Source organism: Panulirus ornatus, chromosome 32, assembly GCF_036320965.1.
Source record: "Panulirus ornatus isolate Po-2019 chromosome 32, ASM3632096v1, whole genome shotgun sequence".
NCBI lineage: Eukaryota > Metazoa > Arthropoda > Malacostraca > Decapoda > Palinuridae > Panulirus > Panulirus ornatus.
In genome coordinates, this window is record NC_092255.1 from 19,466,894 (window position 1) to 19,483,260 (window position 16,367).

At 37.6% G+C, this 16,367-nt stretch overlaps 1 protein-coding gene across 12 annotated transcripts in view; it reads right to left on the reverse strand.

The window, feature by feature from the left end:
* LOC139759125 (uncharacterized) overlaps window positions 1-16,367 on the reverse strand; it is a 149,581-nt gene that overhangs the window by 113,728 nt on the left and 19,486 nt on the right. For all 12 annotated transcript variants that reach the window (XM_071681102.1, XM_071681104.1, XM_071681100.1 and 9 more), the window contains exon 6: window positions 11,304-11,507. In XM_071681102.1, the coding sequence (XP_071537203.1) occupies window positions 11,304-11,507 (204 nt within the window). The remainder of the gene's footprint in view (window positions 1-11,303; window positions 11,508-16,367) is intronic.

The window sequence follows — 16,367 nt, forward strand, 5'->3', positions numbered from 1 at the left end:
TGATCTTTATCTTCTCCATGTCTCCTCAACTTATATGTCCTCTTTGTCAACCTCTTCTCACTCATTCTCTCCATGAGTCTTAACCATTTCAGTACACCCTCTTCAGCTCTCTCAGCCATACTTAACACCACATCTCTCCCTTACCCAATCATTACTCACTCAATCAACCCTCCTCACACCATAAACTGTTCACAAGTATTTCATTTCTAACACACCCACTCTCCTCTGCACTTCACCATGATCCTTACACACTATGAAAATCCTTACTAACCAATCAACAACAGTCACCCTTTCTAATGAATTTTACCTGCAATACCATTCATTCCAACTGCTTTGCTACATTTCACCTTATGTACGATTTTCACAATCTCTCCTATATTCACTAAGCTAGCAGCCATGACTCTATTGCTTTGCATACCTCTTTGACCCAAACACCCTACATATGCCACCCTATCATCAAACACATTCAATAATCCTTCAAAATACCTATTTCATCTCCTTTTCACCTCATCAGTGTCTAATACCACTTTCCCATTTACTCCCTTCACCGATGTTGGGATCCCATTTGTTCTCTTTTTTCTTGCACTTTTAACCTCTTTCCAATACATCTTATTCTCAATGAAGTTTGCTGATACTTGCTCACCCATTCTCTCATTTACCCTCTCTTTCAGTCCCTCCAACTTCCTCTTGACCTCCTGCTGCTTTCTCTTATACATTACCCAATCATTCACACTCCTTCCTAGTAAGTAAAACCCATATACCTCTTATCTTTCACTAGGAACTACTTCATCATCCTACCACTCACCACCTCTTCTCAGCCGCCCATCTCGCATTTTCTGCATGCCATACACTTTTTTTTCCCATACTAGCAACTGGATTTTTTATATGGTTAATGATATACAAGCAAAAGAATGTTGAAGAGGGTTACTTTAAAAAAGAACAACCATGGGGCTCATTTTATAAAGGGTTTGCGATAATTTTGGGATAATGATGTTATCTTTTGTGTGCCATTTGTTTTTCCAATTCTATGCTTAATCATGATCCACATATTGCCTTATTCTACTGGAATTCACTTCATCATTTTAATTGCTTGTGTTGATATAGATCCAATTATATTGCTTTTACTGGTACTGATACATTTCCTTTCCTTGTACTACATTTGCATTGCTTATGATGGTATGAATATATTTATGTTGCTTCTATTGATATAAGCACTTTTAGTACTTTCAGTGTTATTGTTTTGTGTATACATGTCCATGTTCTTAGTATGGTGAACAGGTTTTGGCAGCCAATTCATCATTTTGCTTTGTGTTTCATTACTGTCTGTCTTTGTACTTTCCATCAGTTCATGTTTTAATCTCCTATCCTTGCTGTTGCAGTTTTATGTTGTCATTTCAAATGAATCATTATACTGTGTAGGGAAGTAAAGACACTGCTAGACAGACGGATCAATCCTCTTGGAAACACAGTTAGACAGTTTAGCAACTATCAATTGTCAGTCAAGGCAGTGCTGTTGTGACCACAGGATGTTGATTGCTGGAGTCAGTAACCTGGGATCAAGCACATATAAGGGTTCTGCCCACATGGAGGCAAGGGTCAAATATCAAAGGTGACATATTGAAAGGTCATATAAAGAAGTCCACGTGAAAGCTATAGTCACTTGTATATTCAGAAGAGGCTAGTCATGTAGAGGTGCAATAAGTAGCCCAAGGCAGAACTGGTTGGGCATCACTACAAACTAGGTGGTGTTGGTCGGGAACATCTGGGAAGATTTGTTCAAAAGCTTTAATTCTTTATCATAAAAAGAAGACTATAGACTTTAGAATTTACTCATGCATTATTGGGAGGTAAGACAGTTTAAGATGGGTCTATGTCTGGAATTAAAGACTGAGTTGTGATGACAATTTTTGTTTGTTTGTTAGGCCACCACTAGTTGTATATGGTATGCCAATGTCATGTGTGTTGGGGGTTGCAGTACCTGCTAAAGTATGAGGCAGTGGTAAGTTTTTTGTTACTTAGGGGATGGAAGTTGGCTATGGTGAGGTATGGGTAAGATGGGTCACAGGTCAAGAGCTGTTGCAAAGAATTAAGTGTTGAACATACTAGAGACAGTATTTTAAGTATTTCTGTTTCATTTTGTGAGGTGATGAATGCTTATCATTGCTAGGAAGCCAGTGATTGTTCTAACAGCCTTTTATGCAGTTGTTACATGGACAAATCATGAAAGATGCAGTCCTACAGTTGCTGCTGCTGATGGGGTGGTGATCCACATCCTGATGGCTTTGTTAATAGCTATTGTCATTTTCAGTCAATGTCCCTGATGGCAGTTGTTTCAAGAAATCATGTGATCCTCTGGTTTTACTACGACAGCAACAAGACAGTTATCTGGAATTGTCCATTTCTCCTGTTGACCTATTGAGACAACCCTCAGAATTGGGTTTGGATGTGTCAACATTTCCTTGCTATCAGAGAGGGTATGAACTTGGCCACAACACACCATGCTTCTATGGCATGGTAGCGTTGCACAGCAGTCTGGTATACTTCATTGTCAGCAGAGGAGCTGACGTCCAGACATCTGTCTATGCAGCCTATACAACTCTAGTTGTCATACCTAATACATGTAGATGTCTAGTCACCCTGGTTGCCTCATGTGATCACCATCCCATACTGGCAGCCACAAACTGAAGAGTCTATTGAATAAGAAAGACCAACAATGATAAGAAAGCCCCATCAACTGAGCCCTATGCTATGCTAGGTTATGTTGATGACATGGCATGTCAGCTGGCTATGGGAATTCCCAAGTAATGTACAATAAAGATCACGACAGTTGTCCCTAGTGCAATGGACTTATAGATGTAAATACAAACTAGGTTAGTGACAGATGTTTAGGTTATGCTCATAAGGCCTATCTTTCTTTTATCTCTTAATGATAGAGAGTTGTTACATTCCCACAGTGTCACTCCTGTTAGTCCCATGGGTTAACCAAAGGCATTTCCCTAAGGCAGAAGACTTTTTCATCTTCATAATGTGATTAACAAGCCTAAGTACCTAAATTTGTAGGGTGGCTCAGATGACCATGAAAAACCCACATGCCCCATGGAAAATCCATCGAGTCTTCTGGTAAAGGCAAAGATAGGATACTGCTTTCAGTGCCACACTCACTTGTAGACTGTTAACACATGAGCCTACTGGGGCCAGCCTACAGCATATATTCATTATAGCTTGCCAGAAATTAGTAAATTCACTTTTTGTGGAGTAGTCATAACATCAAGGGAGGATGCATCAATTGGTAAGATCTGTCATATGTATCTCCTACATATTGTTTTCTCTCCATTGATTCCCAGCTCTATGTAAGCTCATGTGTCCTGCTGAAATAGTGTTATTTTTGTCAACCTCATATGCAAATATATAACATCATGTGTAATGCCACCTTAAGATTACAAATTTTCCTCGACTTATGATGGGGTTACATTTCAATAAATCCATCGACCTTGAAAATATCATAAGTCGAAAATACATTTAATACTGCACATCTAATCTACCAAACATCACAGCTTAGCTTAGCCTACCTTAAACATTTTCAGAACACTACAGTTGGACAAAATCATATAACACAAAAACCAAAAAACACTGGCAACACAGTACACTGTAGAGCCATGGTTGTTTACACTCGCGGTCGCGTGGCTGACTAGAAGCTGTGGCTCGTCACAAGAGAGTATCGTACCACACATCACTGGCCCGGGAAGAGATCAAACTTCAAAATTTGAAGTACGTTTCTACTTAATGTGTTATCACTATTGCACCATCGTAAAGTAAAAAAAATTGTAAGTCGAACCATTGTAAGTCAAAGGTCATCTGTATAGTTATTACATTTAACTATTTCACAGCAGCATTTGTAATATCCAGGCACAATCTGCGAGTGGTAAATTTTCATATATTCTAAAAAAATCTGATTACTATTACAATTAAATAATTTTTTAAAGGAAATGAGTTATTGTACGACTCAACTTGATGAGACACTATGGAGATCATTTAAGAATAATTTAAGGGGTTCCACTGACAAGTGTATGAAGCACCCCCAGGAGTATCTTCAAGTATATGTAATAATAAGCGTGGTATTTCTATAAGTGTGTAAGTCACAAACAAATAAGATTACTATGAGTTTTCATCAGCAATGTCTATTATCTTGTAAAAATGACAGCTTCAAAAATCATTACATAACATGACAGCAGATCTTGGAGAGGATTCCTTGACATCTCTGCATATATTACAATATGAGGGAAAAGTTTTGGTTGAACTGTCTGGGATGAAATTGCTTTACCATGAGGCAGAAGTAGCTGATATAAAAATCATTAACATATATTCCCAACACACAGTGAATGGAAAAAGATTATCATGATGCATACGCAACACCTGCAGTGAATGGGATGATAAGGTGTTCTAACCCAACTTAAATCTCAACTATTTCTTGTGTTACCTTACTATAATGTCCATCTCCTAGCAAACGCTTTAACACTACTTACAGTCTGTTACCCCCCTTTATGAAATGCAAAGATTTAATCAAGACAGTCACCACACTTTAATGAATACAAAGATTTCATGAAAAAAGTCTAGAGAAGCATAATTAAGCTGGTAAATGAATAGACGAGCTGAGCTAAAGGGAGTGTCTGAAAGCTACAAATCCGCCATCCATGGAGAAAAGTTTCTAAATCAAAAGGATGATAAACACAAAGAAAAATTTTTCATGAGATATAATGACAGTAACTACCAAAGATCATTAAATGAAACTATGCAAGTAAAGAGCTCTTTCCCTGAACTGAAGAATTGTGTTATGAATATCAATTTGTCCATTATTCAAAAGAGAGTGAGGGGTGATCTAATCAAAGCCCTTAAGCTTTTAAATAAGTATGATGATATCATCAGGGAAAAATCCTATGAAAGATACACAAATAAAACAACCAGAGACAATAACATGAAACTGAGCAAGAATTCTATCATTAAAGTAACGTACATTTGTAGTATAGAACAATATAAGAATTGAGTAAATTCAGTGATTATACTGTATATGCTGAGAGCATCCAAGAGTTAAAAAGTTATATGACAGAAAAAGTTCAAGAAATATAGTCCCATGAGTGTAAAACTTTCACTCCATAACATACAAATGGGTAAATACACACTATTTGCAAAGGAGTAACAATAAAAATGAGAAAAAAGATTCAGGGGAAGGAAGTCTTGTGTAACAAAAAACTCTTAAACTTTTATGAGACTGGACTTTATTTAAACAAAGAAGAGGATAGATGGGTTGAATGTTCATGGATGGCCAGAGGTATTCAAACCATACAAGACAGAAGACTGGTTGAAAAGCTGAATCTCAGGGAAGAAAAAAAGAGGGGACTCTTTAATGGACAAAAATATGCCAAGGTCATGAAGTAAGTAAAGAATGATGTTGAGTGCATCAGCTAACAAGAGGATCTAAACATACACCAACAAGGGGCTGATGCATGGCTGTTGGAATTCAACCCAAATAAATGCAAAGCAATATGGATGGAACTTGTTGAAAAAGATTTAAAGAAGTATTTGTATGTCATAAGAGGGTAGACAAATGCAACAAAATGACTAAGGACATGGTGAATACAGACAACATACATATCTAAGCTGTATGACAGGAGAGACGGGACCTCACCTTTTCTGTCCAGAGAGGTACATGAGAGTAAGGAGGGAAACAGAAATGATGGCAGAGGAGGACTAGCTCTCTTAGTAAGAAATAATCAAGTTTTGAGAAACAGTAGCAGATGGCCCATTCAGACAATAATGTAGGAAAGAAGTGCATAGTGCTGTGGATGATATATAATCCTTCAAAGAATTTTAATGATCCAGAACAAATATACAATGACAACAACAAAGGAACAATTAGAATGGTACATGAAAAAGTAATACGTGCACTTCTCGGAAAAAGTATAGTACTGATAATGGGGAATTTCAATTATATGGAGATAGACCGACAAAGTCTTGATTCTCAAGGGGACAGGGAAACATGGAGACACTAGTTCCTACAGAGTGTACAAGAAAATTACCTTTAAGAGTATGTCAGTGAATTTACTAAGATGAAAAGGCCTGATTCACCCTCATTATTAGATCTTATCTTCACACATACATATCAAATATGATCCACCACTTAGAAAAAGTGATCACGAATGTTTAGATAAGTGGGGATATTAAAAGAGCAGACATGAAATAGGACTTGTGGAGGAATATATAATTGTGGAAACTACAAAGAACTTAAAAAATATCTTTGGTAATAGTTTGGGAAATGAAGTTTGTTAGTAAGGAACATGGGTATTCCTGCAAAAGGTTCTGTGAATATACAACAAAGGAGTGAGAACATAATTTTCTCTAGTCCTAAATACAAAGGGAAGGTTAAGGGAGGGAAGGACAGTATATCAATGATGTCCAAAAGCAGGAGGGCTTCAAGATGTGCAGTGTTGAAGATGTAGGTAATACTCCAGCTAGCAAGCTTATCAAAGGTATAAGACAGCAAGAAATGAATATAGTATAAGGAGGAGGAACAGAGAAAATTCATGAAAAGAATGCTGTGCTCAAGGCAGTTGAAAATCCAATACTTTTCCATAAATTTGTCAAGATTACATTGTTAAAGTTATACATTAATCAGGTCAAGGGATTCAGAAAATAAAATAGATGTGCATATATGTGAGAAGCCACTTAAATTTGTGTTTTCTAGTGGAAGAAAACATTGAGATATCTAAAAAAAAAAAAAGACGTTAACAATACTAAAAGGCTTGTGGTCCTGACGAAACTTTACCATATGTGCTGCATATGTAAGCACATACACCAAACTGACCTCTTGAAATATTGTTCAAGATGCTGCTGAAGAATGACAAAGTACCAGTGGAAAGGAAAAAAACAAAATCTTAACAAGTGTGATCTTTAAGATACTGGAAACGTTACTCAGAATTCAAATGGATGACTTTCTACAAAGGAAAAACTGCTGAAGTGAGAGGCAACATAGTCTTATTGAAAGGATATCATATGTAGGAAAAGGAGGCAGGAATAAGGGGCAGATTCCCCTGATGGTAAGTAGATTATCTTAGTGTAAGGTAAAACTGGACATATCAGAGGAGCCTTCTACAAATTTTTGAAGGTCACTAGCAGAGTGCCCTAGGGTTCTGTTTTGGGACCATTACTCATCTTGATCTACATGAATGACTCTCCTGATGGTATGGATGCTTACCTGAATATTTTTGCAGATGATGCAAAGGTTATGAGGCAAGTGAAAGCAAGCAGAGCAGCACATACTTACAAGGGGATCCAAGTAGACTCCATAACTGGTTTGATATTTGGTAATGAAATTTAATCCAAGCAAATGTAGAGTAATGAGGTTAGGACAGCGAGAAAGACAACATTAATATAATCATTATCTAGAAAGAAATAAGCTTCGGGATTGTGTGTGAGAGGACTTGGGAGACGACTTTACCTCGAAACATCTCACCCCAGATTCCCATGTTAGAAGAATAGTCTGGGAGACAAACTGTCTTCTGGTAAATTGCTAAGGAAATATTTAACAAGCTGCTCATATCCTACATAAGGCCAAAACTGCAATATTCTCCTTAAGTATGGTGACTGCATCTAAAGAAGCAAAAAAGGGCTTATACAGAAGGTCCAGAAGAGGATAAAAATGATGGTACCAAAAACAAGAGAGATGGAGGCATTAAATTTGCCCACTATGTACAAGAGAAGAATGAGGGGTGACCTAATCTTTACCCTTTAAGTTTCTAAAACAGACTGATGACATGGGCAGTTCTTCAAGAGATGTAGGGACAGAAAAATCAGGGGACATAACATGAAATCAAGCAAGATATTTGTTAAAAAAGATGAAAAGAAATACTGTAATAATATGAGTGGTGAATGAATGAAACAGAATGACTATGGGCATTGTTAGGGCTGACATCATGCATAAATTTAGGAAGTTGTATGACAGTAAATAATGTTCAGGAGATGGGACCCCATGAGTGTAAAACTCCCTTGCCATATGTAATTGATAACAAACATATATGGGAAGAGGATGAAGCAGCCTTGCCAGCACCACAAAGAGACCAGGAGTGCTAGCAGAAGGTAATGTCAGCCTGAAAGTGATGTATATGAATGTTGATGGAGTAATAGTTATAGGGAAAGAGTTGGAATCGTACAAAGGAAAGTACACTTAATACTATTGGAATCATGGAAACAATGTTTGTTAAAGAGATAGGACCTCACTTGTTTTGCCCAGAGAGGTACTTGACAATAAGGAGGGAAACTAAGAGCCCTGAGGGGTAGTTGACAATAAGGAGGGAAACTAAGTGCCCTGAGGGGTACTTGACAGTAAGGAGGGAAACTAAGTGCCCTGAGGGGTTTTTGACAGTAAGGAGGGAAACTAAGGCAAAGGAATGGAAGGAATGTCCCTCTTAGTAAAAGATAGCCTTAAGTTTCAAGAAATAGTAGAGGTAAGCCCATTCTGGGATGTGCTGCTGTAGGAAAAAAGTGCATAGTGGTCTTAGTATTACATAACCCTCCAAATTTGTTAATAATCCAGGACAAATATAAAATGATGATCAAAAAGTATATGAAGCTTCAAAACACTCACTTCTCAGAGATGATGAAGTACTGAAAATGGGGGTAAAAATCAGCAGCAAGCATACCAGCCATAAAAACATTAAATACTGTAACCTACGGACCATCCAAAACTAACAAGGAGGAGTTCAATGTGTTACTTGTGTTATTCTGAGGAATAATGAAAAAACCAGAAACAACAATACTTTCATAAGAAGTTTCAATTTCAATTTTTTTTTACAGTGGGAGTATGGATGTAATTATAAATAAAAAGTGAGAACAATGCTTTGGCAGATGAAAGAAAACAATTTAACTGAGTAATAAGCTTATGGAGGGCTTCAGTGTTATATAAATGATAAGTAAACTAAGAAGAAATAATAACAAAATATATATGAGTTTTACATATGCCATAGCTCTAATCAAAGATGTTAAAGACACAAAAAAGGTATATATGACCATGATATGATTGACATGTATGCTAACTCTGTGTTGGAAAGGGGATAGACAAAATAAACTAAAAAAGATACAAATATGTCACAGAACATCAACTTCTATTAAAAAAAAATAAAGTTAAAAAAGTATGAGAGTAAGTAATGCAAAAATAAACAAGGCAGTCTGCTACCAGTATATAAATGTAATAGTTGTAAAATCCTTAAGACAGAAAATGAAGTATGAAAAAAATTGTGTTTGTAATGTCATTAGTGTTCCCCATTATAATTATTGTTCCATTTTTGTTAGTCCAATAATCTTTCATAATCTCTGTCTCTTTGTTAACATTCCTCTTTAGTTTCCAAACCCTGACATCTTCCTTGTAATTTCCCTTTGTGACTTTTCCTGCATCAAATTTAGTTCTTAGTATCGATCTTGGATGTTCAAATTTGTTAGCTCTCTTTCATTCATCACTATATCTATCTTAATATCTACTCCCATTCTTATAGTTCTTGTCTAGCTCTGTTTTCCTTAGAAGATGCAAGAATCTGTTACAGTACATTCCTGACAGATTCACTTTTCTTATTTATGATGAAGATGCTGCTCTCTTTAATGCCAAACTGGTGAGCAACCGCTGATGCTCATGCTCTAGATTATTTAGTACCTTGAACGTTTCCTTTTTCTTACCCTCTTTTCAGATTCACTTGCAGTAGAGTACTTGCTGGACTCTTCAGATAATGGTTAATGGTTCAAGTGGGCAAAAGCAGAGAAATATACGAGCTGCAAATGATGTGGCTTTACTCTTTGAATGCTAGCAGAGTAACAAGGCAATGCACAGAACTGGCACAAGCGGTGAGTAGCTAGCTAGGCTCACATTCTATCGTGATGGCTCGTGTTATAATAAAGAGATGGGAGAAATTTAGGTACGCAAGATTATTATTTCAAGTCATGCAATATTCTAACATTACGAAATTTTTTTAGTACAAATGGTGGATGAATGGAATAATATGAATGAAGACATGGCAAATGAAGACAACATACAGCAATTCAAGAAGTTGTATGATACAGAATGCTCAAGAGATGGGTCACCATGAGTGTAAAAGTCCCTCTCTATACACACACAATAAATGTATAGTAACCAAGATAGGTACATTGAAAAAAGACCTCAATATGAATATAATCCAGCTTGAAACAAGTGAAAAATGTGTGTCCAAGAGAAGCTTGGGGTCAACTCAACCCCTTGACTGAAAAGGCCCTCTGGAGAATTATGTAGAAGGCAAAATGTTTGCTGACAAATACAGTCTCTCTGAATAACAAAAAGAAAGACAATGTATATCAGACCTGAATTACATTATGTTTCTCAACTCTGGTCAGCTTACTTAAAGAAACACAAAGAACTAATTGAGAAGGAGCAGAGTAAGAGAACAAAGATTAAACCTGAAATACAATATCTGAGTTACAGGGAGAGGTTAAATGCCCAACAAGGAAAAAACAAATAAGTAGGACTTGATCACAACCTTCAAGTTCCTAAACCAGTATGACGATGTAAAAAGTGAACAGTTCCCTGCAATTTGCAAAGACAGAACAACCGGGGATCATGAGAAATTATGCAAGAAACTTGTTAGCCAAGATGCAGTGATGCTTTTATACCATTACATTAGAGGACAAATGAAATAAGCAATGATGAAAATGTGAATTCTGATAGTATTCCAAGTTTGAAAAAGTGTAAAATAATATAGAAACTTCAAGAGATGGTGTCCCACAAGTGTACAATTCCCTCCCCGCAAAGTACTAATTTGCACTTCAACACAATGCACTCGGACAATGCTCTTACGAATAGAATATTTCATCTGGAAACTCTTTCATCTTTTATATAGATACAATGATGTTCTCGAATATTATTCTCTCGTTTTCATGTGTAATTTTCAGGAGTCAGTTCAAGCGCTTCACAAATTAAGATAAATGTAAGTCACCATTCCTACCAAAATCTTTCTTATAAGCTCTGCTTTACAGCAACATATATAAAAAGAAACTAAAAATTTTCATGCACAGGCAATACCTTTCTGTAATAATCCAAAATCTGAAATAATCTTTCAAATTCTTAAAATCCCCAAACTGAAATACTGTATGAAGCTTCTTACAAAGCCATCTGCACAGTATTCAAAAATCATATTTGGAATATATGCATAAAACAGTTCTTTTGATCAATATTACAGAAAAGTACTGCTTCAGCAAGCTTAAGTAGCAAAAGTAAGTATATTAACACTCACTCTTGAGGAATCATGTAGCTGTGAAGATTCTGACATATCAGAATGAAGGGGGAGTGGCATAGTTAAGGGGTCACCACTTGATGGCACTACCCCAGGGCCACTTCCTGATGCACTTATGCCTCCCCCTCCATCTTCATAACTTTGGTTACTTCCTTCCCAGGTTTCTGCAGCAACACCAGCACTCGTTGGTTCTAGTTTTATGGTCTGAAAAGAGCCAAAAGGAAATGCTTTAGTGTAAACATTTTTCTAATATCTTATGTACATACACCAGTAAGTTAGGATGTTTTTTATTTAACCTGACTGCCATACAAACCCCTTCTATGGATCCCTTGCAGTAGCAAGCACAACCATAAGTCATGGAGTTTGGTGGTATGTGCCTGTCTGTGTAAGGTGAGTACAAGAAAATACAGGAGTAGGTGTACTGCATCTTCAACATGGAAATAATATCTTGGATATGAAGGAACATAAGATATGCAGAATCAATGTCTGCAATGTTCAGAGCACTTACGACAAGTGTAACTCATGGGCGTCTAGGATGTGTAGTTTCAAATGAGTGTATGTGTTGTTGGGTGTTGTATGAGATTGTTTTAAGAGGGCAACTGATTAGTGGTTGTTAGGTTACTTCAGAACAACTGTGATTTTTCAGTGCTATTTGTTGGGGGTAGGGAGATCTTTGACTCTAGGCTGCTGAAGTAAGGAGCAGAAGTAAGTTTTTTATTGTTACTTTGAAGTTCATGGTTAGCCGTGGAGAGGTAGGAGGAGGGGTAGTTGGGTGGTCTGAAAGGTTTCAGGATGGGTACTATGTTCGCAAGTTTACAAGAGATTAACACATGGAATGTATACAAATTTAAGAGGAGGGGCAACAAAACAGTAAGACTCTCTCCCAAAACAAACAAATACTAATCACACATGAGAGACCATGATCCATTTTAGGCAATACAGATGGATGGATGGACGGAGTTCTTTGATATGTTAAAGGACATTCAATTAACACTATACCACATATAAGGTGGGTGAAGAGGCAGGATTTTCAGGCTGGGATTAAGGAAAGACTCCTCTGATGGATCATCAATTACCTTAATGTGTGTCAAAGGAAACAATTTTGAAATAGGTTGGGTCATCAAAAACAGTATAGATAAAAAAGAATCATCATATGTTTATGTGCATGTTGGCATGTTGAAGTGGAAATAAGATGCAACAGAGCCTGATGATGATAAACCTTCTTATGTGATCTTTCCTAACCTAGTTATGAGGATGGTGGACATGGTGGTCTGGTGTGTTCGCTTCCTGACGCGTTTAATCACAAGCTATACTGATTTTGCACTAAAGCAGAGTGCTGATGGTGATTATGATGAATATACCTTACATATAACTATATACTTTTGTACACTTTTATATACACTTTCAGTTACCAGTTTAACAGATGTCTTGGGAGTGAAAGTCTCTGATGCATTATCAATACATTAACCAACACTGCAGTTTCTACATCATAACCATGTGTTATTGGTTCCAAGAAGTGTCATGGCATAACTCTCTTAGCTATCAATTTGTCTGGAGAATGGCTAACACTACCAAGTTGTCGAAGGTGACATGTGTGGCCACCTGTACTGATCTCCCTCCTCATTTAATCAACTAAAACCATAGTCCATAATTCTCATGTTATTCTTCTTTGCATTCCTTCTCAACGGATAAATATCATAATTGATCCTCCTCATTAGTCCAACAATTTAACATTATTTTCTGCAGGATTGCCATGTGTGCATGACTTCAGATTGACATCTGTGCACTGATAACAGTGCTTATAGAGGTAAAATGGAGAGGAGAATTTTACCAAATGCCTTCTAGGTAATGGAAGAGGCCTCTATTAGTATTAATGGTATGATAAGTCAGGTGCATATTCAAATATTCGCAGGAAAAGTTACCCTGTTATCTAACAACAGGAACAGTGTTCTAAGGATCATCAGCTAAGGAAACAGTGTAAGGGTTAATCTTTGGAATGTGATATTTTGTGCAGTTTGAAGGGTAAGGGAGAAAGTATTTTACCTCTATATTCACAGTGTGTCACAAAACGCAACTAAGAGGGGTTGAGCAGGGCACTAGAAACCCCTCTACCTTCTTGTATTTCAATTTCTAAAAGATGGAAAAGAAGAAAGAACCAAGCAAGAAGTGCTCCTCACAGGGTCACAGTAGGATGTCTGTATACTTGAGGAGAGGAACCTGGATACTCTGGCTATGAGTGAAACAAAGCTCAAGGGTAAATGGGAAGAATGGCTTGGGAATGTCTTACATGCAAAGTCTGGGATAGGTGAGATGGTAAAATCTAAGAAACACATAGGACTAATACTGAAGCAGGAGTTCTGGGAATGTGTAAAAGTGTGTAAGGAAGTGAGCCCCAAGCTGATGCAGGTAAAAATGAAAGTGGGTTGCATGAGAAGGGTGCTTATGCAACTCGTCATGAGAAGAAAGAGGACTTGAGGTAAATGTTTTGGGAGCAGCTGAATGGTTTGGCAATTGTCTTGATACAAGAGGTCATGTAATGGTGATGGGTAATTTAAATCCAGCTGAGGGTGTATTAAGGGGGACAAGGGATACTCAGTAAGGTGAACAAGAATGGTGAACAGCCTGTGGAGTTGTGTGCTGGAAAAGGACTGGTGATCTAGTTTAAAAAGAATGACATACGTAAGTATATGTGGGTGAGTGGAAAAAATGGGGATTATTACACACTAATTGGTAGGCATGCTACAGAAAGGCTCTAGGATGTGAGTGAGTAGAGAGGAGGGCATCTGATGAGGTTTGTGCTCATTAATTGGAGGCAAGGGTGATGATTTCTAGAGGTTTTGGAAAAGAGGAAATCATATGAGTGAGAAGAGGGTGCTCAAAGTTAAGAGAACTTTGAAAAGAGACTTATGTGAAGAAGTACCAGGAGATATTGAGTGTAGAATGGCAAAGGGTCAGAGTAAATGAAGCAAGAGGAGTGGATAAGGAACAGGAGATAATTAGGGAAGCAGTGCTGGCATGTGCAAGAAAAGTGTGAGGCATGCAAGAAAAGTGTGAGGCATGGAGAAAATGGGAAGTTGCACAGGTGAAAAAGGGTAGTGAGTGGTGGGATGACAAAGCTGTTTATGAAAAAAAAAAAAAATTGTGTGGGCAGTCATGGGGTGCAATGGGTACATTGTACCCAGGCCCAGGGGTCCAAAAGGGGGCCCAGGAATTTCCTGGGATCTCAGAAAATGTTAGCATATATTGAAGACTAGCATTCACATTTTGTGTGAGCCTACATAGTTAAAATATTCTTAAAGCTCATGCAAAGTAGACACTACTGAAGGGAAGGGGACCTGAAAGAAACTTTGTAACCCTTGATAAAATTCCTCTCGCAGGACCTGTAGGTAGTATATAAAGGAAAGCTCAAATAACTGGGAGATACATAATATGAGAAAGTGGCAGGTCAAGAGTAAGATGCAGAGGTTGAAAAAGGGGGCAAAAGAGAGTTAGGGTGAATTAGTCTCAGTAAACTTCAGGGAGAACATATTTTGGAAGGTGGTTAATAGAGTCGGAAACAACAAAAAGAACAGATGGGAACATCAGTGAAGGAGGCAAATGGAAAGTGGTCACAGGCAGTGATGAGGTAAGGAGAAGAATGTGTCAGATGATAACGGCAAGTGTATGGTGTTTAGATCGGAGAGGTATGTGAAGTGGTTTGAAGAACAGAGATGAGGTGGTGAAAGCCTTGCATAAGATGAAATGTGGCAAACATTGGTTATTAAGATCTTCATTGTATGTATAAATCACAGTGAGGTCGCTGAGGATTGGTGGAATGCATGTATAGTGTCTGTCACTGTACGAAGGCAAGGAGGACAAAGATGAGTGTTCGAACTACAGAGGTACAAGTTTGTTGAGTATGTCTAGTAGCTTATATGGGAGACTGGAAAATGAAAAGCTGAAGGCATGTACAGAGCATTAGACTTGGGAGGAAAAATATGGTTTTTAGGAGTAGCACAGGATGTACAGATCAGGTGTCTGCTTTAAAGAAAGTGTGTGACAAATACTTTGAGAATCAGAAGGATTTGTTTGTAGCATTTATGAATCTGAAGAAAGTATATGACGGGGTTGAAAGAGATGCCTTGTGGAGGGTATATGAATACACCCATCCTCAACTCATACATGGGTTATATTCTGCAAAAACATCACACAAGAATAAATTGCATATAGCAAATCAATAAACATACAGAAAAAATGTAAGGTGTGCAATAAAAAGGTTAATAAAAATGTCATTTAATACATTTGAAACATCATTTGTTAAAAATAAATCAACAATCACCAAAATACTCCACCCATGACCCATGCTTACTTCACCCACCAACCATCACAGAAGTTTTGGCACACACCCACACAGCATAAAATTTTGATAGCATATAAAGAGGGACTAGTAGAAGTCGGTTCCATGCAGAATATCAAAACTGCATATAGTGATCCCCATAAAGCAGTGAAAAGTTTTCATCAAGAGTGTATGGCATGTATGCTAGTAGCCAGAAAGGAGAGCAAGTGGCTCTAGGTGAAAGTTGGTTTGCAGCAAGGGTGTGCAATGTCCCCATTTCTGTTTAATTTGTTTACGAATGGGCTGGTGAGGGAGATAAATGCAAGGTTCTTAGAGAGATGGGTGAGTATGCAGTCTGCAGGGTTTGAAGGAACCTGGCAACTGGGTCAGGAGTTTGTTGCTGATGACAAAGCACTGAATGCTGATATAAGAGAGAACCTACAGAAGTTGCTATGTGAGTTTGGGAAAGTATGTGAAAGGATGAAACTGAGAGCATCTGTGGATAAAAGCATGGTTCTTAGGTTTAGGAGTGCAAAGGGAGAGGTTTGTTGGGTGTGAATTTGAATGCTGAAAATCTGGAGAAATAGGAAAGTTTTAGATACATGGAATCTGAGAGGGGACATGGGAGCAAATGGAACCATGGAAGTGGGTGTGAGCCACAGGTTGAGTGAGGGGCAAAGGTTCTTGAAACACTGGAGAATATGTGAAAAAAGAAGGTCGTTATTTTACATCACCAGAACAACCTGCCC